The 24,593-nt window shown below is 41.0% G+C and overlaps 2 protein-coding genes across 3 annotated transcripts; one reads left to right on the top strand and one right to left on the bottom strand.

The window, feature by feature from the left end:
* Positions 1 to 3,013: 3,013 nt before the first annotated feature.
* On the bottom strand, positions 3,014 to 5,612 carry LOC148843078 (triphosphate tunnel metalloenzyme 3-like). Of its 2 annotated transcripts, none has more exons than XM_088959730.1 (2): positions 4,695 to 5,612; positions 3,014 to 3,478 (listed from the first exon to the last, which is right to left on the bottom strand). In XM_088959730.1, the coding sequence occupies exons 1-2, from the start codon at positions 5,297 to 5,299 to the stop codon at positions 3,442 to 3,444; spliced, it is 642 nt and encodes a 213-aa protein (XP_088815856.1). In that variant the 5' UTR covers positions 5,300 to 5,612; the 3' UTR covers positions 3,014 to 3,441. The 2 variants fall into 2 exon arrangements, with proteins under 2 accessions (XP_088815856.1, XP_088815857.1); XM_088959731.1 differs by having other exon boundaries at positions 3,014 to 3,506; positions 4,695 to 5,608.
* Positions 5,613 to 17,927: 12,315 nt separating this feature from the next.
* LOC148843077 (Pentatricopeptide repeat (PPR-like) superfamily protein) lies at positions 17,928 to 20,144 on the top strand. Its single transcript, XM_088957134.1, has one exon. The coding sequence runs from the start codon at positions 18,189 to 18,191 to the stop codon at positions 19,767 to 19,769; it is 1,581 nt and encodes a 526-aa protein (XP_088813260.1). The 5' UTR covers positions 17,928 to 18,188; the 3' UTR covers positions 19,770 to 20,144.
* Positions 20,145 to 24,593: the final 4,449 nt, after the last annotated feature.

The following is a 24,593-nucleotide window of genomic DNA, read 5'->3' as shown; positions in this document are numbered from 1 at the left end:
GGGAGTCCTTGGAAAACTGACGAAACTGATGGTAGACGAGAGTAAACCAAGAAATGACAAAAAATCTCTGATTATATGCAGGAAAACTGGATTCGTGCCACTACTAGATTGTCATCTCATCGGGTAAAATGACGAACAAGTATCCGTAAATGATGTGCTTTGTATAGGAATGATAAAAATAATCAAGAAAAAATAGGGGAAATGGGAGAATGAGAAAGGAAAATAGGGAAGAGAGATCAGAAGAGAGGGATTTCGGTCCAATCTGCCGCTACAACGACCATTGCATTTGCAAGGACAGAACAGAGGGAGGGAATGTGAGAAGAAGAGATCAACCTCCTCACCGGAGATGGGGTTGATAGAAATAAAAACTAATAGCGGAATGAAAATCACATTATGGGAGAGGGGGTAGGGAATGGCCATTCCCCCATATGAGGGAATGGCATTCTGATTCCTCATTCCCATTCTGGTCGACAAAACATCCAGAATCGGAATGGCCATTCCCTCGAACCATTCCGATTCCAGGGTCCTATTCCCTGAACCATCCATACAAACAGATCCTTAGACTCTCAACTCATTGGCAGTTGCAGACTGCCACGCCGTCGCTCTTTTTGCCGCTTCTAACGGCGCCTACCACTAATAACTGCATCAGCTACTGTCTAAGTTGCAAGAGACGAGTGGACCTCCGATTCCCTGTCAAGTGTCAAAGCAGTAGCAGTCTTACCGGAAACCTAACCAACTGGCTATTCATCTTGAAGCCGGATTTGCTCATTTTTGCTATAGGCTAAAGGCTTGTGAATTTTGTAACAGCTGAGACTGGCAGCGCCTGCAGTCATCCGTACAATACATGCATGGTATGTTATACCAGTAAGGGCTGGAGCATTGTTCGTTCAAATTAACGATACTCTGGACACGCAAAAATCATATTTTTTTAATGTTTTTTAATAAGTCACAAATATTTACATCAGGATGGAGATGGATAACCGATAATCTATTAAATAGCTCCGTCTCTCTGGCTCTCAGTAGTTGGTGCTTGGTGGGTACAGTACGCACTGATTCGTTGGGCATTTTGAACCATGTGTTAGACCAGGTAAGATTTGGTTGTAAACATGCCAGACGCAAGTAATAACGAGGTAACCAACTAACCATGAATGCTGCTCGAGTGCCGTGAACCTGGATGAATTTTCAGAGTTCGGATCTCCTGTCCACAATAACCCTACCGGCCTACCCACACCTCACTAGCTGTACATTGAGAATATCTCCTGTATTTACATGTTATTCATGTGAAGATTCTCCCAATGTAGGGCTATAGTGTCATGTGGGCAGGAGATTTGAGTTCGAATTTATATAGTGAGAGTCAACTGCCAAGTGCCGGAACCCAAAAACTAGCATTGGGTTGGGTTGGGTTGAAATGTATAAACCCAACTTAATTATATGTGTATTCATGCATATAGCATGTTTATACAATTTCCTTTCCCTACACAGCATACATGTATATATCTATATATTTATGTATTAAAGGTACGTTTTTCTAAAACATGATAAGTACATGAACCCTTGGAGTCTAGAAAATAGGTACATTTGGAGAAAGGAGGTAGAAAAGTCAGGCCAACCTGAGACCAACCCAAAACCAGCCCCTATTCTAACCAAATCCAAAAGGGTTAGGGTTGGTAGAGACTCTGCTCTGCAGCCTGTAAATGAAAATCTTGCAGCCACGCAGGATGATGGATTAAGGTCATAGCATAACTTCTACAAGCCCTAAAGAGTTCATGTACAGAATGGCTGAAGGGGGAGCACTTTTTTCGATTAGGGTAACTGGATAAGATGAACCTGATTCTTGGCTCAGACAAACTTAGACTGGAAAACTTGAATGAGGGATCTTCGATCCACATGACATTTATTTCAATTCTTCTTTTGAGGGGTAAACAAACATCCAGAGACAGCTGCTTTCCATGGATGCAAGAACCAATAATATAAAGACTGACATTCTATGCTCTTATTCTGAGGGGATTCATTTTCCCTATTGCTTCTTACAGGAAATATTTGCTCACCTTCACAATTCAATGTGGTATGGTTCAGGAAAGAGGATGCAACTGCATCTTTAGAATAACCATTCCTAACTGGTTTATGTCAAAAATGGATTGTGCAGATATTTATGACTTGGGATATATTGCCTTAATTCTACCCCAACTAAAGACCTCCAAGGTAGATCTGTTTGTCTTCAAGAATTTTAGGAGACACCTTACAGACAACATTAAAAAGGTTCAGGGGTTTGTAAACATGACAAATGTAAAGTCCAACACCAGAATCCCATGTAATGACTTGTCGCTCACTTCCCTTCATTGCTATTGGCAGATCAGCTGAGCAACAAGGATAATCACTAAATGGCAGAAGTTGATAGTTTGATTAACAGATATATGGGCTATGTCCAGAAGGAGCACTTGCTTGGTGTAATGGTAAAATTTCAGGCTGATAAGCATGAGAACACAAGTTTGAATCTCAGAATAGTCATTTTATGCAAAATAAAATAAATAAATTAAAGCCAAAGGTTAGGTCTGTATCCTGATTCCTGTCCACCCCAGATAGTGAGGACATTCAAATGCAAATGCATCCCCCTTCAAGGGACAAGGGGTAATCATGGGCTAGACTGGGATGGGCCTACAACTATATATATTATACGCATCATAATATTTATATATCTATACTATATAAAGTGTATACTTGCCATGATTTTGGTGCATAACGCGTGCCCTTACACTAGTAATATGTAATATACAAATAAACACGTACATATATACATATATATATATATATATATATATATATATATATATATATATAATACATATGCATATTTCAGGCCAAGTCTAGACAGAAAACCTAGAACCAAGTCTGGAAATTTGTTGGCTGGGCTGGGCTAGAAATAACCACTCTCACCTTCTTCCTAAATGTTCTAGAAAGACTATAATTATGACAATTCACCTCATGTAATATGTTTTGAATAAAATGAGCAGCATTTGTGAATCATGAGCATGCTGACTGATTATCAATACTCAAGTTATCAGGAGAAAGATATTATTCATCAAAATTTACAAGTTTGCTTATCAGAATGCACTGTCCAACTCAACAACAAATAATGGTTTCCTTGATCCTGAAGATAGTTGAAGTGAAGTGAACAAAGTACTGTGGAGTATGAAAAATGATGGTCTTCACAGGTAACTAAGGAATTGTATAGAGAACACAATTGCATCAGAACAAACATGTATATGTTGAGTTATTGTCTCCTAGTCCTAGATGAGAAGCAGATCAATTGTTGACAGAAACAGTTCACCATTTAATCTCCATCACTGATTGACCTTATCAGTTCCAAATCAATGGGTACCTGCAATCATCCAGCAGGTGGATACTTGTCCCAACAAAAAAAGAACCATGTTTTTCAAGAATTCATATTTCAGAAGTGCCCAAAAGAACCATGCTTGAGCTTCAAATATGAGGTAAATTCATGTCAGCTGCCATTTGAAGGGGTAAAAAATGCAGTTAAATAAAAGAGAAACGTAATCTCAAAGCATTTGAACAGAGACTTAGGCATGGAAGTATAGAATGCAAAAAATCTCAACCCCTGTTCTTCTATGAATGACTGGCAGAAATTGAGATAGTGAAAAGATTTTCCCGTGCAACCTTTTTTGCAAAATCCACTAACAAAAAATTGCAAGCACCAAGCCCTAACATAACTGGAACTCCTTGCATTATCTGCAAGTAAAAGAATAAACTTTGCATCCAATTGGCACCAGGTATGAGACCTCTATAAGCCGGAGTTGACCAAAAGAGGAAGAAAAAGACTTTAGAACTTCTACTTTTAGACAGGGTGTCATAAGAAGGGAGACACTTAGTATACCAAGCTTCCTGTAACTTTTTTCTTAATCCTATTATGTTATTATATTACATATGCAATCTAACGTCTTTTCATCTCTTTAGATGTGCTGGACACCCAAAAATTGGCCATATGTAGCTTGGTTTACATATTTTATCAGAAACTACCCAAATCAAAAGAAGGTGCTTTGTGAATACAGTTGGAAAACATAGGACTACAAGTGTACATCCTGTTCTAAATAACTGCTACAGGGTAAAAAGTTTCAATGGAAAATAGTCCTTAAAATAGTACTGACTGTAGGGTTGGGCCAGTCAGCTATCACCCATTACCAATAAGATAAGAATCTGATACCTCAAACAAACAAATTCTAGTAAGACATGGGTGCTAGTATGCATTATATTAGCTGCCACTGAGATCTCAATATGTCATTAACATATTTCTTGAGTGGGTACTGAGTCAGTTACCTTGATTCTTGAGAATGAAGTTCATATAGTTATTTGGTATCTAAGATGTTTTCCTCTTGTAAGTTTGATGGACTTCACTCCTAACTGGAAAATATGTGCTATTACTGCGACTCCAGCAGTTAGTGGAAATATTGGAACCTCTAAGGCTCTAGCTGAAATGTACCATTTAGTTTAACAACAACAAGGCTCTAATCTTTGAACAGACATATGGAATCAAGAAAAGAACATTCATCGAAGAACATCACAAACTTCACTTAACAAATAAAATTCACGAACAACGTTCTTACACGTTTATTTAACACCAAGCAAGAATCAAAAAAGAAACCACTAGAGGATCATTTAAGGGATCGTCTTTCACTCACTATGGCAGTTTTCCAGATAGAAAGATGGCAAATTTCGAAACCTCAGAGTAAGAATAATTAATCCCATTCTCCGTCAAGAGTGTTTCAAGCAGCTTCCTGACTCCCTCCGGATCAGCGCTCTCACACTCAATCTCATAACACGTCCCAAAATCATACTGCGTCTCGTCTAACTCCAGCTTCAACCCTTTCCAACCATAAACCGCCCGAACATTCCTGAACCCACCCATACAAATAAAGCCCTTATCGCCGATTCTAAATTCTTCTTTAACCCTCTTCAAGATCCTCGACGAGTCTACAGAAGCAATCCGCCAAGGCTCGGCAACACAAGCGCGACCGAGCGAGGGGTCAATCTCTTCTTCATCCTCTTCGACGCGGCTGATGCCGTCGACAATAACGGCTTTAGCTTTAAGAGAAACGACGCAACGGCTGTCGCTGTTGTAGAAGCGGAGGCGGAGGACGGCACGCTTGGATGAGAGTTCGGCAGATGTGCCGTCGAAGAAAATGTTTTCTTGGAAGTGGGTTTGGAGGTGGAACGGAGATAAGACGTCGGAGAGCTTCTGGTGAGCAGTGGAGTCTGGGAGGCGGAGCTTGACCTCTACTTCCATGTCTTCTTTGTAAATTTTCCAATTTGTTTGAAGATTTGGGTTTGAGATGTTGTCAGGAAGAGAGGCCGATGCGTTGGGATTTGGTGGAGGGGTCTTTGTTGCGGTTTAAATGGTGGAGGATAGAAGCCGCGCCGGTGGGCGGAGCGGGGCCGGCGGTGGCACGCTTGCGGGCTTCTTCTAGTTCTTCCTTGTCTTCGACCTTGACTTCTATATTGCTCGGTTTTCTTCTCAGCATCTCTTTTTTTTTTTCTTTGCCTTTCCGCTATAGCTTTGTGTGGTGGTCGTAAGGAGTGATGAGACGAGGATGATGGCCGGCGAATTTGATTCCTTAGCTTTGGAATGGAAAGAGGGCGACTGGCCGGACCCGGCTAGACCGAACTGGTCCTTTAGGAGCTGTTCGGGTCACGGGCCTACATAAGCTACAAGTTGTCCACTTTTTGCCGGCGAATGTGATTTCCGGATCTAGTGAAGTTGTATCGGTTCTTCTATGCGGCTATAGCATCTTGTGGTAGCAGATCCGAGCATGCTCATGAACCAACTTTCGTACTTGGAATGAACAATTATAAGAGCAATACTAAAAAGAATGAGAATGGAATGATTCAATCAGTCATGATTGGTCTTCTTGAATCATTTAAATAGAGAAGTTAGAAGAGGATAACTATGTATAGAAGATAACAATTATAGAGTTATAATTTATCTAGGAAATTACATGATAATGAGATAAGGTGATAAGTTATATAGAATAGTTATCCTAGATGATCATGATCAGTTATCTATGATAGCTACCAGAGATACCCATTCCAGTTACAAGTCTATCATAACTATTGAGATACTCTAACATCCCCCCACAAGCTTAGCGGTCTCTTGGAGACGGTAAGCTTGGCTGTAAGGTCATGAAACCACGTTGAAGGCAGCGATTTAGTAAGAATGTCTGCAATCTGATCATGGCTGGGAATGTGATTGATCAGTAAAGGACCGGCCGCAACTTTTTCCTGTATAAAGTGAACATCCAATTCTATGTGCTTGGTGCGAGAATGGTGGATAGGATTGGAGGATAGAAACTTGGCACTCAAATTGTCGCACCAGATGACAAGTGGGCGAAGGAGCCTTAATCCAAGCTCCGTGAGTAACACCTAGAGCCAAAGAATTTCAATGGCAATAGAGGCAAGACTACGGTATTATGATTCTGTGTTGGAGCGAGAAACCGTGGATTGTTTACGAGAGCTCCACAGAATCAGATTACGACCTAAGTAAACACAGAAACCCTCTTGGGAGCGACGATCAACACGACAACTAGCCCAAACAACATCAGAAAAGGCTTCGAGAGCCAATTCTGGAGAAGTATGAAAAGTAATGACATGATCAATTGTGGACTTGAGATAACGGAGGATCCGCTTGACTGCACTCCAATGAACATCAGTGGGTTATTTCATAAACTGGCAAACTTTGTTAACTGAGAAGCTGATGTCTGGCCGAGTAAGGGTAACATATTGTAGTGCCCCCACCACACTAAGATATTCGATGGCATCAGGAAGAGGAGAACCATTGCTCACATCAAGTCTGGTAGATGCCACCATCGGTGTATGAACGGGTTTAGCCTCATGCACCTTGGTCCTGACGAAAAGGTCATGAATATATTTAGTTGGGATAGGTGCACCCCATCTGAACTGCGATGCGGTTCCAAACCCATAAAGTAATGAGCTTCCCCAAGATCTCGAAGAGCAAAAGTGGTAGAGAGCTGAGAGATGAGGTGATTAAGTGCAAAAGTAGAAGAGCCAATGATCAATAAGTCATCCATATACAATAAGAAAAATGACATCAGTGCCAGTCCACCACATGAATAAAGAACTATCTGCTCAGGATTCCAGAAAACTAAGGTAAACCAAATGATCCCTTAATCGAGTAAACCAGGCCCGCGGGGCTTGTTTCAAACCATAAAGGAAATGTTTAAGATGACATACAAAATGTGGCAGTGTTGGATCAACAAAATCCATGTGTTGTTTTATAAATACCTCTTCACTGAGATAGCCATGAAGGAAGGCATTGCTCACATCAAGTTGTCTAAGATTCCAGCCATAGTGAACCGTGAGAGATATGACTAACCGAATAGTGGTTGGTTTAACCACCAGACTAAAAGTCTCAGCAAAGTCAATACCGACTTGTTGAGTAAACCCTTGCGCCACCAAATGCACCTTGTATCTTTCAATGGACCCATTCAGACGTCTCTTAATCTTATAAACCCATCTATTTCCCACAATGTTCTTATGAGGAGGTGGATGTACAAGATCCCAAGTATCATTGCGCAACAACACTTTGTACTCATCTTCCATGGCGAATACCCAACAGGGATCTTTCTTGGCAATAGTGTAGCAAGATGGTTCAATTATCGGGGTCAACAAAGGCTTCCAAAGCATACTGAGGGTTGGGCTTGTGAATGCCACTCTTGCTCCATGTCATCATGGGGTGAGCATTAAGTGGAGTCGCAGTGGAGCAAGAGGGCATATCTGATAGGGTTGATGATGATGGTAGTAATTCGGCAAAACTAACACCAATAGATATAATAGGTGGGCTAGGGGAGGTGATGTCAGTGGATACGAGAATGGTCTGATGAGAGGGGCACAGGTATGTAATGATAGGAGGGCCAACCTCAGTGTCGGTAGTTGATTTGGGAGGTGGAGTTGGGCTTCCAGAAGTGCATGGGAAGGTATGTTCATCAAAAACCACATTACGGGAAATATATAGACGTCCAAATATTAAGTCCAAGCATTTGTACCCTTTGTGATGTAAATTGTAACCCAAGAATAAACAATGCTTGGATCGATAGTCCAGCTTAGAACGATTATAGGATTTGAGATGCAGATAACAAGCACATTCAAAAGTGCGCAACATAGTGTAATCAGGTTTAGTGACAAAGAGACACTCTAAGGGAGAATTCATGTCCAGTATTGGAGAAGATTGCGGAATAAAATGGGGCAAATTTCAAAAAATTTTCTTTCCCTTCAACTGAAAATCGAATTCCCTATTTAGAAAATCATATTTTCAATGATCATTCTTGAATCATAAACTGAACCAGATCTGAACCAAAAGGAGGAGAGAGAAATAATACCTGATATAGAGAAACAATATCTCTCAATGGAGGTGTTCACGCCCAAGGTAGGATCCAAAATCTGCTCCCACTAAAGATGGCGCAGTGCAGGGTGGAGCAGAATCAATAGTGTTCTTCCCAAGAACTTGATCTTCCCAAGAATCACCTGGACGACTTGTGAATATAACTCATACCAATCTTTTCTCCAAAAGATTGGAATCAAGATCCAATCTTGATTTCTCCCAAGCAATGGAGATCGAACTGCTATAGGCGGCGGCTGCAGGAAGGAGGCGGCTAGAGAGAATTTGCAGGGTGCAAAATTTTCTCCTCTGTGATCTTACCTCTCCAAGATCTTTCATGGAGAATTGCTATGAAAGCCATACTTTCATCGTAGTCAGCATTCCTACATCATTCCCAATGAGTAGAATGTCATCTACATACAGAACCAAGAAAGTAACTTTATCTCCACTGTACTTTCTGTAAACATAGGGTTCATCCGGATTTTGCTCGAAGTCAAACGATTTGACGGTAGAGTCAAAACGGATGTTCCAACTTCTAGAAGCTTGCTTAAGTCCATAAATGGATTTATTAAGTTTACATACCATGGTTTCCTGACCCGCAGCTATGAAGCCTTGCGGTTGCTGCATATAGATATCTTCAGCAAGATCTCCATTAAGGAATGCCGTTTTGACATCCATTTGCCAAATCTCATAATCATGGTATGCTGCTACAGTTAGCAAGATCCTAATGAATTTAAGCATGGCCACAGGCGAAAAGTTTCCTCATAATCGATGCCCTCTTTCTGAGTGTACCCTTTCGCCACCGGATGAGCTTTGAAGGTCTCAACCTTACCATCGGGGCCCTTCTTCCTCTTGTAAATCCATTTGCAACCGATTGCTTTTACCTCAGAGGGCGGATCTGCTAGAGTCCAGACTCCATTGGTCTCCATTGAGTCCATCTCCGCTCTCATGGCCTCCACCCACTTCTGGGAATCTATGTCCAACATAGCTTCCACGTAAGTCACTGGATCCTCCTCACTAGTCAAGGTTTCCACCAGGTAACTATCCTGGTCATAACCATAACGGACTGGTGGCCTGGATACCCAAGTGGATCTTCTAGGTTGGTCACTACTTGGAACTTGTGGGACATCTCCCACTGTTCCTGAGCTCTCCTCATTAAGAACAATTTCCTAACGATGGGTGTCCAGGATATAATCAGTCTCCAAGAACTGGGCATTTCGACTGCAGAACACTTTCTGCTCACTTGGGTCATAGAAAAGGTAACCTACAGAGCCTTTTGGGTAGCCTACAAATAGGCAACGACTGGTCTTGGATTCCAACTTGTCTGCACTCGTTCTTTTAACGTGTGCTGGACAACCCCAAATCTTCAAGTGTCTGACACTTGGTTTCTTTCCGGTCCAAAGTTCATATGGAGTGTTCGGAACCGATTTGGTTGGAACCCGATTCAGCACGTAAATCGTAGTCTCTAATGCATAACCCCAAAAAGATGTGGGTAACTATGAGTGTATGAGAAGTGACCGGACCATATCCAATAAGGTCCTATTCCTCCTCTCTGAAACACCGTTAAGTTGTGGTGTAGCAAGAGGAGCTAATTGTGATACTATCCCATTGTCCTTTAAGTAGTCCCTGAACTCGTCAGAGAGATACTCGCCACCTCGATCGGATTGAAGGGATTTAATTTCTCTCCCCAACTGTTTCTCGACCTCTTGTCTAAACTCTTTGAACTTTTCAAATGATTCAGACTTGTGTCTCATTAGGTACACGTAACCATATCGTGATAAATCATCTGTGAAGGTGATGAAATACACGTGTTGATTCCGTGTCTTAACACTCAGGGAACCACATACATCAGTATGTATTAGGTCAAGTGTGTCTGTACATCTTTCAGGCTTACCGTTAAATGGTCATTTCGTCATCTTGCCTTGTAGGCAAGGCTCACAGGTGGGAAGATCTTCTACAGTTAGAAAATTCAAAGGACCATCCTTTACCAACATTGTGATTCGGTCAACACCGATGTGGCCAAGTCGGTAATGCCACAGACACGTGGGATTAACTGTATCATGAGCTCTCTTCTTAAGGATTTCAGCCGACGTAGTTTCGGTTATGTTAGTTTCTAGAGAAGGATATAGAACATAGAGACCGCTCTCCAGTTCCCCGTATGCGACGAATATGTTATTTCTTTTAATAGTAATCATATTACTAAAGAAGACAGAATAACCATCTGCACACAGTTTTGAAACTGAAATCAAAAATTTTCTTAAGTTTTGTACATAAAGACAAATTTTCAGTACAACTTTTCCTTCTCAAAAATTAACTCCATGGTTCGTATTGCCGCGGCTGCAATAGTTGCAGTAGTCCCCAAGTAGAGAGTGACTTCTCCTTCACTCAGCCTTCTGCTTACCTTGAACCCCTGTAGTGAGTTACACGCATGAGTTGAAGCCTCGGAGTCAATACACCAGGACGCAAAAGCTACCAATAAATTGGTTTCTATAACACAAGTTTCGAAATTATCTTTCTTGGATTCCAGGTAGGCAGGACAATTCCTTTTCCAGTGGCTGGTCTTCTTGCAGAAGTGACAGGCATCCGATGCTTTGTCTTTCTTCTGCCTTTTGCTCTTAGTGGCTTTCTTCTGAGGCTTCTTTGCCTTCCTCTTTCTCTTGCACGTTTTGCTAGTTTTAACAAGCATAGCTACAGGCTCATCCTTTTTAATCAGTTCTTCAGCTCTTTGCAACATATTGCTGAGCTCTTGCAAGCTGACATTCAGCTTGATCATGTTATAGTTCATGATGAACGGATTAAAGGAATGAGGCAAAGAATTAAGGATAGCGTCTATCTGGATTGTGAGGTCCAGCCCGGATCCAAGAGCCTCCAGTTCGTTTATGTAACCCATCATCCGAAGACAATGGTCGTGAACTTGTTGGCCCTTGGACATTTGGGTGGTCATGAACTGTTTCAAGACCTTTTGCCGAGTAGAACGATTATGCTCTTTATACATCGTCCTCAGGCTGTCCAATATGTCATTGGCAAGTTCGATCTGATCAAACTGCCTCTGTATTGGGTTGTCCAAGGTGGCGATGATGTAACACCAGGCTAAGGAGTTTTGCTCCTCCCATTCCTGATAGTCTCTCCTTCGGGCCTCAGAAGCCCTGCCTCCCGGACGCTCCGGGGTAGGATTCTTTGCCACTTTGTCCATCTTTTCTGAAGCTAGGACCAGCATAAGGTTCCTGTACCAGTCGGCGTAGTTTGGGTCCTTAAGCTTGTTGTCATCAAGAAGCTTTGCAAAAGATTCGTTTGCCATTTTCTAGTAAAAGAGCAAACATCAGTCCACAACCTAATTTGATTATTGTTCATTTCATAGATATGGATTTTATTCTACGATCCATTTCCATTTATTCTTCTCTCAGATTTCCCTCCTTTCTCAGTGACGGAGACTACATGTTGTCTCTGGAAATGTGGAAAATCACATAAGGTGTGTGGAGCCAATTATTTCAGCTGCATAACCCTACCACCTTTCTGTGAATGATCATATCCACTTATCATATGAGTTTTCCCTTTGGCCTCTGTCAGACAAGGTTCAGAGCCGTTTTCAGGTAAGCATTTCTGTCTAGTGAGTGCTTTCTCATCATATTCGTGAACGTCAAGGTACCGTGAGAGAGTTCCCATTTTCTGGTGAAGCCCCTCCCACATCGGTTTATGACGCCCCCATCATCTTATGAAACACTCAGACAAGCCCAACAGCAAATGGATAGCCCATTTTCTTGTGTGTTTCCTCATTGCTGAAGGACCCATCCTCATGCTAATGATGGAAGGCCTTTAGAGAGTTCATCATATGAATCTCCCTATCACATGCACTCATATTAGCTGGAGGGAACAAAAATTACGCCCTAGTTTGATTTAGGTCAAACCAAAGTGGCTCCCTCAGTGGTGGGCCCCACACCTCATCAAGAGGTTACGTGTGGAACCCTAGCCGATTTAAGGCCCACCAAAATCTGGCTTTATGAAAGTTAGTGGGATCAATAAAAATCAAATAATAGCAAAAACCATGTCTTGTAGAGACAGGGGCTAGTCCCCAAACATCAGAAAATAAAAGTTCTAATGGATACTTTGGAACAAAAGTACTACTAGAAAATGGCAAGGTATGACTCTTGTTTAGTGGGCAGGACGGTCAAAAAGAGATGTCCTTATTTGAAACTGGAAGCTGAAATGAAGATAAGATGTGGGCAACTACTCTCTTGCTGGGATGTCCTATCTACTGATGCTATACTGAAAACAATGTTTTCTCACCAATGAACGCTGATGGAGTTGTAGATGTGCAATTTGTCTTTAGCTGATAGAGCCCTCCCTTAATTGGCCATTGGAGGAGAGTTTTCCTGGTCGCTTTGTCCTTAACTAAGAAGCCAGTAGCGTCAAAAATAAAAGTTGCATTATTATCCTTACAAAACTGACTGATAGAGAGAAAGTCCTTAGAAATATTAGGAACTCTGATAATATTTTTCAAGACAATGACCCAAAATTGGTATTCAAAATAGAAGTGCCAATATGAGAAATGTCTAGACTCGTACCATTGTTGACCAGGATATGATATGTTCCATTATACTCATCGTGAAGAGAGAGATTCCCAAGATCTGAAGTCATATGATTGGTTGCTCCAGGATACCAATTTTCATCACGAGTAGATCGTGAAGATGAGGCTGTATGAGCTTGCTTGGTAGGCTTATTTGTAGTGAGTTCCAGATAACAGTGGAAAGTAGCTGCTGTATGGCCAGGATATAGATTTGACAAACCACAATGGCGTTCTTGGAATTGGATCTGCTGCGATTATTGTTATTATAGGAAGTTTTCTTGGAGTGGTCAGAACCACCATCATTATTAAATTGTCGAGGCTTATAAGAAGAGGACTGATTGCGATTGAAGGTTTTCTTCTTATTGGCCAAATTAATAGAAGAAGAATCCAATACATATTGTGAAGAGTGACACTCTAAGCGGTTTTCAAAGGTAAGTAACAGACTTTGAATTTCAGCAAAAGAAATACTATCTAGTCTAGTAGTCACAAAGAGCACCAAGGTATCATATTCAGCAGGTAAACCACCAAGAAGATAATGAATTTGATCAACATCAATGAGAAAGTGTCCAGAAGCAGCTAAAGCATCAGATAAATTTTTTATTTTCTGAACATAATCAGTGACAGTGAGAGTAATCTTCTTCAGATAGGCTAGTTCTAATTTCAAATCATGGATTCGAGTTTTACTGGTAGAAGAAAAAAGAACATGAAATTGATCCCATACCTCTATGGATGTTGAGGTAACCGTTTTCGGCCACGTACCAATGTTTTGTGATGTAAATTTTTTTGGCTAAGTACCCCGCTATTTGACCCGGTGGTGGCGTGCCTTAGTGATGAGCTACTTGGTGGTTAATTGCCTACTGGTGAACTGCTCGATGGAGAACTGCCCGGTGGTGAACTGCCTGGTGGCGAACTGCCTGGTGGTGAGCTCCCTGGTGGCGAACTGCCTAGTGGTGAGCTCCCTGGTGGCGAATTGCCTGGTAGCGAACTGCTTGGTGGCGAACTGCCTGGTGGCGAACTACCTGGTGACAAATTGCCTGGTGGCGAACTGCTCGGTGGTGAACTGCCTAGTGGTGAATTTCCTGGTGGTGAACTGCTTGGTGGCGAACTGCTCGATGGCGAGCTGCCTGGTGGTGAATTGCTTGGTGGCGAACTGCCTGGTGGCGAACTGCTGGGTGGCGAATTGCCTAGTGGCGAACTGCCAGGTAGCGAATTGCCTGGTGGCGAACTGCTCGGCGGTGATTTGCTCGGTGACGAACTGCTTACTAGGCGGCCGATGACTTAGAGGATGTTGGAGCTCCCTGGTGCGGCGCAATCCGACTGCTCTCAGCATGAGGTGGTCTTCTTTCCTTTGTAGGCAACGGGAGCTAAGGGACCTGCGAGAACTTCATCTTTTCCTCCTCTTTGTAGGTGGCGGGAGCTGAGGGACCTGCGAGAAGTCCATCTTTTCCTCCTCTTTGTAGGTGGCGGGAGCTGAGGGACCTCCGAGAACTCCATCTTTTCCTCCTCTTTGTAGGCGGCGGGAGCTGAAGGACCTACGAGAACTGAATCAGAGGTCCCAAGGGTATTTTCCCGGTGGGAGCTCTCCAACGCTTAAGTTAGCACTCTTATTGTAGAGAGCTTTGAAGATAATATGAGAGAGTTAGAGAGTAGGGTTACTTCCCTTTTTTCATCCCCCTCCCCTTTGGGGGGTGAGGTCTTTATATACCGGAGTCCTTACGGGTTAGGTGGGTGAAAAGCCTCCAAGTGGTAAGACTCATCGCATCCTGTCAGAACCGGGGTACGGTGGTGAACTCCTCGAAGTCGTCAGGTTGGCGCTTGTGTTAGGCGGCCAGGTTGGCGCCTGGGCCGGGTTGTCAGGGGGGCACTTGCGTCAGTCGGCGGGTCAGTGTCTAGGCCAGGTTGTCAGGTCGGCGCCTGTGTCAGCCGGCGAGTCAGTGTTTAGACCAGGCCGTCAAGCAGGTTCCTGTGTCAGTTGGCGGGTCAGTGTCTAGGCCAGGTTTGTTGGTGGGTGCCTTATGGGCGGCTTGGCCTGATCATGCGCTAGGCTGGTCCAGGTCGGCCAGGTTGCGCAGGCCGCATGCAGTTCGCGCAGGCCGTGCGCTAGGCCGCGCGCGCCACGCAGGTCGCGTGTGCCGCACACAGGTCGCGTAGACGCGCGTTAGGCCGCGTGCAGGTCGTGCCAGGTCGGCCAGACTGGTGCCCGGGTGGGTCACAAACTTCGTAAGTTTGTTGGCTGGGTGTTTTCCTAGTTGTCACGAGGTGCCATGTGTCACAATTTCACTGGAGGGCCAAATCTGCCCTTATCAATAGCCCCCCACTCCCGAGCTGATAGTAACTCAGCGAAGGGAGTAGATTTCTTTTGGCTCGTAAGTCGATGAGCTAGTAAGTGCTGATCCAATTACTAGTGTGGCCCGTAGGTTTTGGGAGTGACTCGTAGTCTACTCTTCTTTGACTTTTGCCTGTGCCGGAGAGGCGACTGGGTCTTTAGTAGTAATGTGGCCCGCAGGCTTTCGGAGTTACCAGTGGTCAACTCTTTTCTGACATTGCCCGTGCCGGAGAGGCGACCAGGTCTTAAGTGGTAATGTGGCCCGTAGGCTTTGGAGTGACTAGTGCTCTACTCTTTTTTGACTTTGCCCGTGCCGGAGAGGCGACTGGGTCTTAAGTAGTAATGTGGCCCGTAGGCTTGGCCTACATCAGCTTCGTAATACCGGTCACCTACTCCTACAAGAAGCTACTAGGGGCTCGACCTTCGGGGGCAGCACTACTAACTTTAGGTTGCCAGCTCACATGGGAGCCTTGGACGGCTCGACCGGTAAGGGCGCCTATGTAGTCAGTTGGCCGCCAACTCCCGCGGAAGCCACGAAGAGCTCATCTTTGTAGGGGGGACCTTGCGGAGAGGATTGATGTGGCATTATCTGAATTGAAAGTAAGGTTGGTAGAGTTACTTAGTCCGTTAGCTCCCTGCATAGTCTCTGAGTTCATGAAAAATGTAAATTATAAAGCGATAGCTTCAATTTCTAAAAAGTGAGGACTTAGCTTTGGCAAGATGAGAACTTAGCTTTTATAGGATGAGAACTTAGCTTTTTGTAGCGTGTTCCCACAGACGGCGCCAATTGATGTAACCATTTTCAGTCACGTACCAATGTTTTGTGATGTAAAATTTTTTGGCAAAGTACCTCGTTATTTGACTCGGTGGTGGCGTGCCTTAGTGATGAGCTACTTGGTGGTGAACTGCCTACTGGCGAATTGCTCGGTGGAGAATTTCCTGGGGGCGAACTACCTGGTGGCAAACTGCTTGGTGGTGAACTGCCTGGTGGCGAACTGTCCGGGGGCGAGCTTCTCGGTGGCGAACTGCCTGGTGGCAAACTACTTGGTGGAGAATTGCTTGGTGGCGAACTGCCTGGTGGCGAACTGCTCGGTGGTGAACTGCCTGGTGGCAAACTGCTCGGTAGCGAACTGCCTAGTAGGCGGCCGGTGACTTAGAGGATGCTGGAGCTCTCTGGTGCGGCACAATCCGACTGCCCTCAGCATGAGATGATCTTCTTTCCTTTGTAGGCAGCGAGAGATAAGGGACCTGCGAGAACTTCATCTTTTCCTCCTCTTTGTAGGTGGCGGGAGCTGGGGGACCTGCGAGAACTCCATCTTTTCCTCCTCTTTGTTGGTGGCGGGAGCTAAGGGACCTCCGAGAACTCCATCTTTTCCTCCTCTTTGTAGGCGGCGGGAGTTGAAGGACCTGCGAGAACTGAATCAAAGGTCTCGGGGGTATTTTCCCTTTTTTCATCCCCCTCCCCTTTGGGGGGTGAGGTCTTTATGTACCGGAGTCCTCGCGGGTTAGGTGGGTGAAAAGCCTCCAAACGGTAAGACTTGTCGCATCCTGTCAGAACTGGGGTACGGTGGTGAACTCCTCAAGGTCGTCAGGCTGGCGCTTGTGTCAAGTGGCCAGGTCGGCGCCTGGGCCGGGTTGTCAGGGGGGCGCCTGCGTCAGTCGGCGGGTCAGTGTCTAGGCTAGGTCGTCAGGTCGGCGCCTGTGTCAGTCGGCGGGTCAGTGTCTAGACCAAGTCGTCAAGCTGGCGCCTGTGTCAGTCGACGGGTCAGTGTCTAGACCAGGTCGTCAAGCTGGCGCCTGTGTCAGTCGACGGGTCAGTGTCTAGACCAGGTCGTCAAGCTGGTGCCTGTGTCAGTCGGCGGGTCAGTGTCTAGGCCAGGTTTGTCGGTGGGCGCCTTATGGGCGGCTTGGCCGGATCATGCGCTAGGCTGGTCTAGGTCGGCTAGGTCGCGCGGGCCGCATGCAGTTCGCGCAGGAGCAGGTCGCGTGTGCCGCGCGTAGGTCACGTAGGCGCACGTCAGGCCGTGCGCAGGTCGCTCCAGGCCGGCCAGATTGGTGCCCGGGTGGGTGACCAACTTCGTAAGTTTGTTGGCTGGGTGTTTTCCTAGTTGTCACGAGGTTCCACGTGTCACAATTTCACTAGAGGGCCAAATCTGCCCTCATCAGATGTGTTACAGCCAATACTTGAGCCATAACTGGCTCTGTTAATGAAGATAATAACCAGCTTATGATCAAATGGTCTTGTTCGATCCATGCTACATGATCTGGGTTGCTGCGGCTAGATCCTTGGCTATTGCCATCTTCTAAGAAGACTGGAGGACAAGGAAAAGATTCGTCCACATAGCCATATAAACGATGCCCTCTGAGAGCTGGTGTAGTTTGAGAATTCCAAAGCAGGAAATTAGTACGATCCACTTTTACTGAGACTACATTCATAAAACTGGAAAGGGAGACCACTATAATGGTTCGACCATCTGTCGATCCAGGCTGCATTTGTCTCTGGACGGCATGGGCAGTGGTGCTTGTTTCTGAAATCATGATGTTTGTCAAAATGGCTTTGATACCATATAAGAGCAATACTAAAAACAATGAGAATGGAATGACTCAGTCAGTCATGACTGGTCTTCTTGAATCATTTAAATAGGGAAATTACAAGAGGATAACTATGTATAGAAGATAGCAATTACAGAGTTAGAGTTTTAAAAAATTACATGATAATGAGATAAGGTGATCAGTTATCTAGGCTATGAGAGATACCCATCCGAGTTACAAATCTATCATAACTATTGAGATACTCTAACAACAACAACAACTAGGCCTTTGTCTCTTTGCCGCTCCCATACTCACAAAATCTCTATCCTAGTCTGGTTGGAGTACGAGAGCGAGAGTTCGTGATGGCTCCAACTCATGGATCTTGGTCTCATCTCATAAAAAAGCACCTCTCTCAAGGAGCCCCGGAAGAAGCTCTTCTTCTTTACATCCAAATTCGCTGCAAAGGAATCCACCATTATGGTGTTATTCCTCTACTACTCAAGGCTTGTGGGTCTCTGTCCATGCTTCGCCACGGGAAAGCTTTGCATGCTGAGTCGATCAAAATTGGGGTGGATTCAGATGTGAGGATAGGGACTTCATTGGTTAGCATGTATTCTAAATGCCGCGATATAGTTTGTTCCCGCAGGGTATTTGACGAAATGCCCGATAGGAATGTGGTAACATGGAATGCAATGATAGGAGGGTATTCAAGGAATGGTGACATGGGTTCTGCATCATTTATTTTTGAACAGATGCCAGAGAAGACGGAAGTTACATGGGCAGAGATGATTGATGGATTTGCAAGGAATGGGGATATTGTTGCTGCTAGGCGTTTATTCGACTGCTCTCCAAATGAGATGAGGAATGTGGTGACATGGACTGTGATGATCGATGGATATGTGAGGATTGGGCAGCTGGAGACGGCGAGGCAGCTATTTGAGGAGATGCCACGGCGGAACTGCTATTCTTGGTCGTCAATAATTGCTGGCTACTGCAAGAAGGGTAACGTCAAGGCGGCGAGAGAGATCTTTGATCGCATTCCAGTCAAGAATTTGGTGAACTGGAATTCATTGATTGCTGGATATGCACAGAATGGATATTGCGAAGAAACTCTGGAGGCTCTTGCTAAGATGCAGGCCGAGGGATTTAAGCCTGATGAAGTTACAGTAGCAAGTGCATTATCAGCTTGTGCACAAATGGGTTCTTTGGATTATGGAAAAGAAATCCAAAATCTTATAAATTGTAGCAATATCAAACCTAACCAGTTTGTCTTTAATGCATTGGTTGACATGTACGCAAAATGCGGGGACTTGCATAATGCAAGAATGATTTTTGAAAGGATGCCCCAGAGGAATGTTGTTTGTTGGAATGCAATGATCTCAGGCCTTGCCATTCATGGTCGGAGTGAAGTGGCTCTTGATCTTTTTGGCCGAATGGAGGAGTCAAGCCAGAAGCCCAATGAGGTCACATTTCTCTCTGTTCTTTTTGCTTGTGCACATGGAGGATTCGTGAAGAAAGGCTTAGAAATCTTCTCCAAAATGAAAGAGGAATATGGTTTAGTTCCAGGGATTGAGCATTACGGTTGCTTGGTTGACCTTTTGGGACGGGCAGGAAGACTGAATGAGGCATATGGTTTGATCAAGAGTATGCCCATGAAACCAAATGATGTGATCTGGGGGGCTCTGCTTGGAGCTTGTAGGATTCATTTGGATGCAGAGATGGTGGAATGCGTGGAGAAAGATATTGGGATTTCTGAGTTTGTTAAGGATACTGGTGATGATGCACGCTATGTGCTGTTATCAAATATATATGCTGCTTCAGAGCGATGGGAGAAAGCCGAAAAGATTAGGATGGCCATGGTGGAGAAGGGGGTTCGAAAGATGCCTGGGTACAGCTCTATTATGCTTGGATCATCCAGTTCGAAAGATGCTTGGATGTACTGAGCACCAATTTCATGCTGGTGTTCAAGCAGATTCTCAGATTCGTCACTTGTATAAAGCACATATATTGAACGTCTCAGCTCTTAGAAATGCGCAATACGGATACAGGGTATTGAAGATTATGGCCATAACAAAGAGTGCGCCTTCTCCATCATATCTCACAATGCTGGTTCAATTATTTTTAGTCGGCTCTTCATTGTGACTTGTGAGCTTCTCCTGGAGGGCTGGCTGACCCAGTAAGCACTAATTTTTCAGCACTTGTAAATTCATTCTATATGTGTATCAAATTCTGTAAAGTTTTCAGTTTGGAAAAAACAAGTATTTCATACACAAGGATAAACAATTATACAATCGGCAGTCACAAGGATTAAAATATCACCATACGTCGTATTATGCTATGATTGAAAGGATACTATTAGTCCCATCTGAATACACCAATATGGAGGCGTATTGGACACAAATTTAATACAAGTGTGATTTTAATAAGAATAACCACCTGAGCCACATTTTATGATTATAATTGAAATAATTAATTCATATTTCAACATCTACGATTCATATATAATTTAAACAAAAAAAAAATCATATTTATAACCAACAACCTCAACTACAAAATAAAAATAATAACATTCAAAATTAGTAATTTATAAACGAATTTATTAAATGCATGTTTATATCAAAATATGATTTTTAATTTGCATATGATATGTGTCTTAAATTTTTTTATAAATAATCAATTAATATTTTTTTAATTAAATAAAAATATATTTATTATATACAAAAAAAAAACATGAATCCATCAAATCCACTATTCTACATTTGTTTCAGAAATTGATTTTTTTTTTCTTTTAGAAAATTTATACAAATGAAAATGTTAATAATGTGAATTATTTTATTAATTAAAAATTATGAATTTTCATATGATATGTATCTTAATATATTTGATATATTTTAAGTTAAGAATATATATTTGTATAAATTATTAATTGATAATTTAATTTATATTTTATAATTACATATTTATTTTTTATAAAAATAAAAATACTATTTACCAAACATTTGAGAATTTAACTTTTAGTTGACTTTTTTGTTAATTTAATATTAAAAATAGTAAAATAAAAAATGTTTGATATAACCATTCAAATATAATAATTATGTGTGTTTTGCCTTGGTTTTTAATAGGAAATAAAATACTAATGGTTTTATGCATGTTTTAATTTTCAAAAATCTAAATAATATGTGTTTTGGACTCTTCTTGATGCATTATTAATAAAATTGTATGATATCCATGCATCTTGCTATATTAGTTTTTGGGAAAATTCCATATCAGTACCTTATACTTTGGCTCTAGTGACAATTTGGTCCCCAAACTTTAAATGTGACAATCTAGTACCCAAATTTACAAAACGTGACAATCTAGTACTTGAACTTTCAAAATGTGACAATCCAGTACCTTATGTTAACCAATTCGTTAATCAGTTGTTAAGTGACATTTGAAAAGTAAAAAACGCCCTTCAAATACCATCTAATTCTCTTTATCAGCCATCCAAACGTTGACAAAAAACTGAACAGTCCCAAATCCAAGCCTCTTCTATTCAAAAAAGTTGGTGACCGTTTAGAAGAATCTAGAATTTGGGACTGTTCATATTACTGTCAATGTTTGAATGGTTGATAAAGAGAACTAGATGGCATTCTTAGGGAATTTTTTACTTTTCAAATGTCACTTAACGACTGATTAAAAGACTGGTTAATGACAAGTACTAGATTGTCACATTTTGAAAGTTTAGGTACTGGACTGGATTGTCACATTTTAAAGTTCGGGAACCAAATTGTCACTTGAGCCAAAGTACAAGGTACTGATAAGAAATTTTCCTTTAATTTTAATGCATTACTTCATATATATTATTAGAATAAATACAAAAAAAAATACTATTAAAATATATATTTTCTATGTACTTATACATTATTTGTGGAAATTTAACATTAAATTTGTATTATTAATATATTTATGAAATTTGTAGCATTTTGCTGGTGTATTCAAGCATCTTTACATTTTTTGTCCATATCCATGCATTTTCCAAGCATATTTGTATTTGTATCCACATCCAAGTTGTTCAATACAATACTCGATACCGATACTTTAATCCTTGGTCACTTTTGGTCGAAATGCATTGATCACTTTTTTTAGATCAGCCAATGCTTTTCAATTGTAGGGCTTTCACTTAGCAACTTCTAGCGTTGCAAAGTGAGCCCCGTATAAAAAGCCTAGATGCTTTATTTGGTGAAAAATCCAAAATCCAAATTATACTTTCGTTATGATAGTAAATCAAGTGCTCATTTGGCTTTGCAAGGTGGGCCTAACATGGAAAGTTTAGAAGGTATGTTTAGTAAAAAACCTTAAAAGCTAGAATACACTTTAGAGCTTCTTTGGAAGCAATGTTTCAAATTTTGATTTGATATGCCCCGTATTGGGCGTCTATTGTATCTTTAAAAGTTTAATATGAGATACAATGAAAAATCGATGGTATCATCTTTTTCCACCATATCAGGGTGTATTGACTGATATGCTACGAAATAAATACAATCAAAACTGGAAAAAAAATAAAGGGGGAAAGGAAGCTTCTTTCCCCTAAAATAAGTCTTCTTTCACCCCTAAATGACTTTAAAACTCCAACCCTCATTCCTAGATTGCTAGATATGCACAAATTTGCAAGAAACAAATCATTATATTTTTTAAATTTTAAAAAAAATATGGCAAAAATAGGTAACCTTTTTTCAATTTTTTATAATATCTTACAATTTCCTTATTTCTTGAATGTTTAAATGTATGTTGATCTACATTTCTTACATTCAAAATCACTTCTTCTTTTTTTGTGTGTTATGAGTAGATCTATGGAAATTTCATGAAGATATTTAAGGAAAATGTAAATTAACAAAAATTTTGAAAATGTAATTTTTTCTCTGCCTATAAAGACTTAATATGTTTTAGATCTATGGATTTATCTATCATATCCATATAGAAATTGAAATTTCTTCTTTAATATATATTTTTTATTTTTAGAATTACAAAATAAATAATAATTAATTATATTTTATCACTTGATCACAATGATTGAATATACTATAATTCTATGGATGATCTATCATGTCCATAGAGCAATTGAAAATTTCTTTAACAATTATTATTTTTTATTTTTTTTAGAACTAAAAATATATAATAATTATTTAAATTTTAACATTTGATGACAATGATTGAATATATTATAATTCTATGGATGATCTATCATATCCACAAAACAATTGAATTTTTTCTTTAATAACTATTTTTTGAATATATTGTATAATGTTTATTTGTTTTTACTTTTTATAATTTTTGAAAATAAAAATAAATATAATTATTTAAATAATAAATAATTATTAATTATATTTTCAATTAGAAGTTGTGCTAATGCATGCTTTGTGGTTAGATAGGAGAGTTGGTTTTTTCCCATCACATAAAACTTAATAATTTTAATTTATAAATTAATTAAGCATATGTTTTTAATGAATTATAATTAACTACAATGTACTTCTTCACAAAATCATTAAAATATACTAATTTAATGTATATAGCCTCATTGAGGTCTTATATTTAGCATGATTGATGTGTTTTTGTTTTATTGAAGTATTTATAGTGTTTCCATATCTATCTATGCATATTTTAATTTTTCTCTAATACACATGCATATCCAAGGCATATCTTGATATGTCTATTAAAATTGCATTTTCAATACACTTAGCATTTCTAATACTTTAAATCTTGTTTGAAAGGGCTTCTACACTTTGAGTGCATTGTATTAATTGAGTAGTGCTTGAGTGTTCGGAAAATCCATATTACTTTTCCGAAGTTTTACCGAATACAACTTTTAGCGTTCTCCCATGGGGTCCAACTCAGAATATTAGAAGCCACATCCCAAAAGTCATCTCAAATGGGAACTTAATTGAGCTATAAAGTTGACTTTCTTATGAAGCTTGTTTCAGTAGTTGCTTCAACATGGCTCATTCAGTAGACTCAATACTATGGTTGTAAATGGGTTGGTAACTAATCGACTAAACCAAACTGAATAAACTATGTAGGTTCTACTTATATGATTTTGTCCCCATTAATAAGTGGGCCTATTATGGTAACTAGACCTGTTCATGGGTCGGGTCGGGCTTTGCCTCTTTATCAACAAAAAATTTGTAGTCCCGAGCCCGACCCCAACCCAACCTTCAGGCCTAGATTTTGAGTCTGAGCCCGAGCCCGAAGCTTGACCTATATACAAAATGTTTTATTTCAAGTGTACTTTTATAAACTAATATTATATTAATTTAATAAACTAATTTATATTCCCTAATTGTAAATTAATATTTATTAATAATTTAAGAAACAAATATATATTATACATTTATTATATATAACAAAAATGTTTTTTATTATATGTAATAGTATTGGGCCGTGCTTATTTGAGAAAGCTCGAGCCCGAGCTTGTGGGCCTAGAATTTTATCTAATCCTGAAAAATAATGAGTCGAGTCGGGCCATTGGGATACCCGACCCATGAACAGGTCTATCTGGAGCATAAATTAGATAGATAATATATAAATAATTTACTATTTTATTGTTATTCTTATGATGCCAGCACAAATGTGTATAATCATGTTAGACCTAATTATCCCAATTAATAATTGCGATGTTTTCTGTGCCTATGGTTTTGTCTTGATTAATAATGGATTTAAGGCTGGCATAAGTTGTCCTAAACTCGACACAAAATGTTGACAACCCTAGTCAATGTAGCTTAATCAGGTTA

This window comes from Nelumbo lutea, chromosome 8 (genome assembly GCF_056320005.1).
Source record: "Nelumbo lutea isolate HS-2025 chromosome 8, American lotus-T2T, whole genome shotgun sequence".
Taxonomy (NCBI): domain Eukaryota; kingdom Viridiplantae; phylum Streptophyta; class Magnoliopsida; order Proteales; family Nelumbonaceae; genus Nelumbo; species Nelumbo lutea.
The sequence above is the reverse complement of the archived record's forward strand: the minus strand, read 5'-3'. Positions and strand labels throughout refer to the sequence as shown.

Coding starts and splice junctions, on each gene's coding strand:
- LOC148843078 (XM_088959730.1), bottom strand. CDS start 5,299: ATGGAAGTAGAGGTCAAGCTCCGCCTCCCAGACTCCACTGCTCACCAG. Junction 3,479..4,694: donor CTATCTGGAAAACTGCCATA/GTGAGTGAAAGA, acceptor TCATATTTGAAG/CTCAAGCATGGTTCTTTTGG.
- LOC148843077 (XM_088957134.1), top strand. CDS start 18,189: ATGGCTCCAACTCATGGATCTTGGTCTCATCTCATAAAAAAGCACCTC.